The sequence below is a fragment of the Myotis davidii genome, unplaced genomic scaffold (genome assembly GCF_000327345.1).
Source record: "Myotis davidii unplaced genomic scaffold, ASM32734v1 scaffold37, whole genome shotgun sequence".
NCBI lineage: Eukaryota > Metazoa > Chordata > Mammalia > Chiroptera > Vespertilionidae > Myotis > Myotis davidii.
Window position 1 is genome coordinate 776,399 of NW_006289395.1, and position 3,973 is coordinate 780,371.

At 46.3% G+C, this 3,973-nt stretch overlaps 1 protein-coding gene across 1 annotated transcript; it reads right to left on the reverse strand.

Annotated features, from left to right (window-relative positions):
- Nucleotides 1-2,302: 2,302 nt before the first annotated feature.
- On the reverse strand, nucleotides 2,303-2,753 carry TMSB10 (thymosin beta 10). The gene has a single exon (XM_006761667.2). The coding sequence runs from the start codon at nucleotides 2,673-2,675 to the stop codon at nucleotides 2,541-2,543; it is 135 nt and encodes a 44-aa protein (XP_006761730.1). The 5' UTR covers nucleotides 2,676-2,753; the 3' UTR covers nucleotides 2,303-2,540.
- Nucleotides 2,754-3,973: the final 1,220 nt, after the last annotated feature.

Sequence of the window (3,973 nt, forward strand, 5' to 3'; positions counted from 1 at the left end):
ACGGGAAGAGGAAAAGGACGGTGTGTGGAGAAATCAGACCACGTGTTCCTGCTTTCCCCTCTTGGTTTGGAGTTGGCGAGTCCTGGCACGGTGAGTCCCCCCCATGGACCTGCAGGAGCTCAGGGACATAGACTAGGGCAGTGGTTCTCAACCTTCCTAATGCCGCGGCCCTTTAACACAGTTCCTCATGTTGTGGTGACCCCCAAGCAAAAAATGATTTTCGTTGCTACTTCATAACTGTAATGTTGCTACTGTTATGAATCGTCATGTAAATACCTGATATGCAGGATGTATTTTCATTGTCACAAATTGAACATCATTAAAGCATAGTGATTAATCACAACGATATGTAATTATATATGTGTTTTCCGATGGTCTTAGGCAACCCCTGTGAAAGGGTCGTTTGACCCCCAAAGGTTGAGAACCACTGGACTAGGGGATGCTTCAAAGGAGAAGCCCCTGAGGTAGCTGTGCCCAACAGGAATTGGGCAAGAGCATGAAAGAGGCAGGTGGGGAAAGGAAGGCGGAGAGCCTCACAATGTGGTTCGATGCAGGGGACCCAGCACGCCCAGCTTGACACCCTGAGGGGGGACCGGCCTGCTGAGAAGCCCCCCAGACAGCTGATGCCCAAGGAGACATCGATGGCCACGGGCATGGAGGGGCCGCAGGCAGCAGTGGATGCCATGCCATGCCCAAGGCCAGGTGGGACCTGTTGCTCCCAGCATACACCAGTCCAGAGAGCAAACCTAGTTCGCCTGGGTCAGGAAACGGCTGAGGAAACATAGGGACAACCACCCTCCCCCCATGCCCGCGTGCCACCTTGGGACAGGCAACGCGAAGGGGAGGGCAGCCTTGTTAAGACGAGTCTGGAAATGACTGCATCCCCGGGTGGAGCAGAAGTAGGTTTACGATTGTGAGTACGTGAAGCACAGAGTTTACTCTTGTATTATTATCTACTAATGACTGTGGTATTTTCCCCAGGAACAACTATAAACCTACTTTTCCCCACCCTGTATTTATGCCAAGGGAAGTGTCTGGAGGAAACAGAGTCCATTAACCATTCATGACGTTACTGTATTTTCTCCTGCTGTCCGCATGAGAAAGGAAGGAGACAAGACCAGTCATAAATCCAGAGCGTCTCCATCGTATGCATACCTGCTACACAAACAAGTCAGAATTAAGAACACAGTAAATGGGAAAGCACAATAAAAAAGAAACAACGGTGAGAAAGGAAACCAGCAAAACGTAGTTGTCTTCCTAAATATTTGAGAAATTTAATGCAATTGATTTTTTAGAAAGATTTCTAAAACTAGAAGAGACATGATTAAAAAAGGAAAGGCAATATTTTTCTTAATCTGAAATAAAAATTCTAGAATCTAGATTCTTTTCAACTTTCTGATTGGGGACGAGGTGTGAGTGGAGAGGAAGTTTCAAAAGACAAACCAAAAACCACAATGAGCTGCCGCCTCACACATGTTAGACTGGCTACCATCAAAAAGGGAAGCCTGGCCAGCGTGGCTCAGTGGTTGAGCATCGACCTATAAACCAGGAGGTCAAGGTTCAATTCCTGGCCAGGACACACGTCGGGCTGTGGGCGCCCCCGTGTGGGGTGTGCAGGAGGCAGCCAATCGATGATTCTCTCTCATCATTGATGTTTCTTATCTCTCTATCCCACTTCCTTCTTCTCTAAAGTCAATAAAAATATTTTTTAAAAATAAGCAAAATTTAATGTATCACTAAGACTTGATTTAAAAATTATTTCATAACATACTTCCGCTTTTTGGGGAAAGTACCTTCCTTCCAACCTTCCTCACATTAATCCCGAGTCCGCATTGGCGGGTGTGCCATATGCACACACACAAAAAGATAAAGGCCTGTATATTGCCTTCCTGTGGCTGCTGTAACAGGTGACCACAAACCTGGTGGCTTAAAACAACGCACGTTCGTTCGCTCCTAGTTCTGGAAGTCAGAAGTCCCCAGGCAGTTTCATGAGGCTCAAATTGAGGTGCTGGCAGGGTCACAGCCTGGAGACTCTCAGAGGCTTTCCGGAAAACCCATTTCCTGGCCGTTTCCAGCTTCTAGAGTCATGTTCCTTCAATCCGTGGCTCATGGCCCCTTCATCCATCTTCCAAGACAGAAACATAGCATCTTGCTTTAGTCCTCACTTGCTTCCTTCTCTCTCAAATCTCCCTCTGCCTCCCTCTTATTAGGACAGCTGTGATGGCATTTAGGGCCCATCTGGGTAATTCAGAATAATCTCCCCATCTCCTGATCCGAATGTTTATATGCATTTATTTTTTTTAGGTGTGTTTTATTCATTAATCATACAAATAATGTTCTAACAATATCCCAGGGCAAACCGGAGAATTTGGCAGTCCGATGTGGGGGGGGTCCCCCGAGGGACCCACACACAGGTCGATGGCATGGGCGCGGAGTGTCCGGGTTCACAGTGCAGTTTGTGGCTCATGTCCTTGCAGGTGGCCTTTCCCTCCACATCGCAAGGGGGTCCCGAAGACGCCGGGGCGCAAATCCTTGGGTTCTTAGGACATCTCACTCCGCTTCTCCTGCTCAATGGTCTCTTTGGTCGGCAGGGTGCTCTTCTCCTGCGTCTCCGTCTTCTTCAGCTTCGCCTTATCGAAGCTGGCGACTTCCCCCATGTCTGGCTTGTCTGCCATTTTCTTGAAACAACCCTAGGCCTTCGCTCCCAGACGGTCCCCGCTCCCACTCGCGTCGCTGCAGCAAGAGACTGTTAATAGGCATTTAAACAGAAAAACACTACTTAAGGAAATAAGGTAAATCTATATTCAAGAACAGGGGGAAATGAGGTAAATCTATAAGAACATGGGAAAATGCCCAAGGTATATTATAAAGCGAAAAATAGAAATTAATAAGTTAGACATATAATAGGAGAACCTACAAGAACAATTCAAAGACAAAATACATATGTTTTAACTTGTACAAGAAACATGCATTGCTTCTGTAGGCAGAAAGAACAAAAAAAATGGTAATTTAAATTTTATTTTCTAATTTCATAGGGAGACTATATATTTCTGTTCTCTCCTCACTCTTCTCTAACTGTTGCAGACTGCAGTTGTATGGAATCCTGGCTTTCCCCTTCTATTTTTTGGATTTAGTGTTATTTTTAACTCAACCTGAACTGTTTTTCAGGAATGAGACTTCCACCCCCCACCCCACCCCACCCCACCCTGACTTGTCTACTCCTCTCAGATTCAGGCCACATTGGATAAAAAAGACTAAAAGTCCTTTGTCTCACTGAAACCTTAAGGAATCATCTCCCCCACACTCCCGCCCGCCTTTTTTCCTTCTTTTTTTTCTGCTGCAGTGATGCCACAAACAGAAACTTCTAATTCCTTCTGTCCACTCCACAGTCCATGACTTTACGGAGGGTGGAGGAGCGACGAACAATCTCAGAAGAAAGACATTTCCCTTTCCCTCAAGAAACAGAAACGAGACCTTCCGGCCAGGCAGGAGCTCTACCTGCGGCGGAGTTATTAATAGGACTTTAAATATAAACCTGACCTCTGGTAGCTCCCAGCAACTGCTCCTTGAAGGGCGCCCCGCCCTTTCTGTAAGAGGGTTGTTTTGCTTCAGCACATTTTTAGCAACAAACAAACACAAACAAGCTCTGATCTGAGTCACCGGGAGGGCTGGGCCGCCTGGTGGCTGGCTGTGCAGCCTTGGCATGGGGACCAGGATGGATTGAAAATATTCTGCCCCTAGAATACAAAATGGTTCGGCCGCTGTGGGAAAACTATGGCAGAGTCCTCAAAAATTAAAATTAGAATTTTTATATGATCCGGCAATTCCACTGCCAGGTATATACCCCCCCAAAAAATTTAAAGTAGGGACTCAAACAGATGTTTGCAACCCATGTTCATAGCAAAATCATTCACAATAGGCAAAAGGTGGAACTAACTCAGGTGTCGATGGACAGATGAATGGATTAACAAAA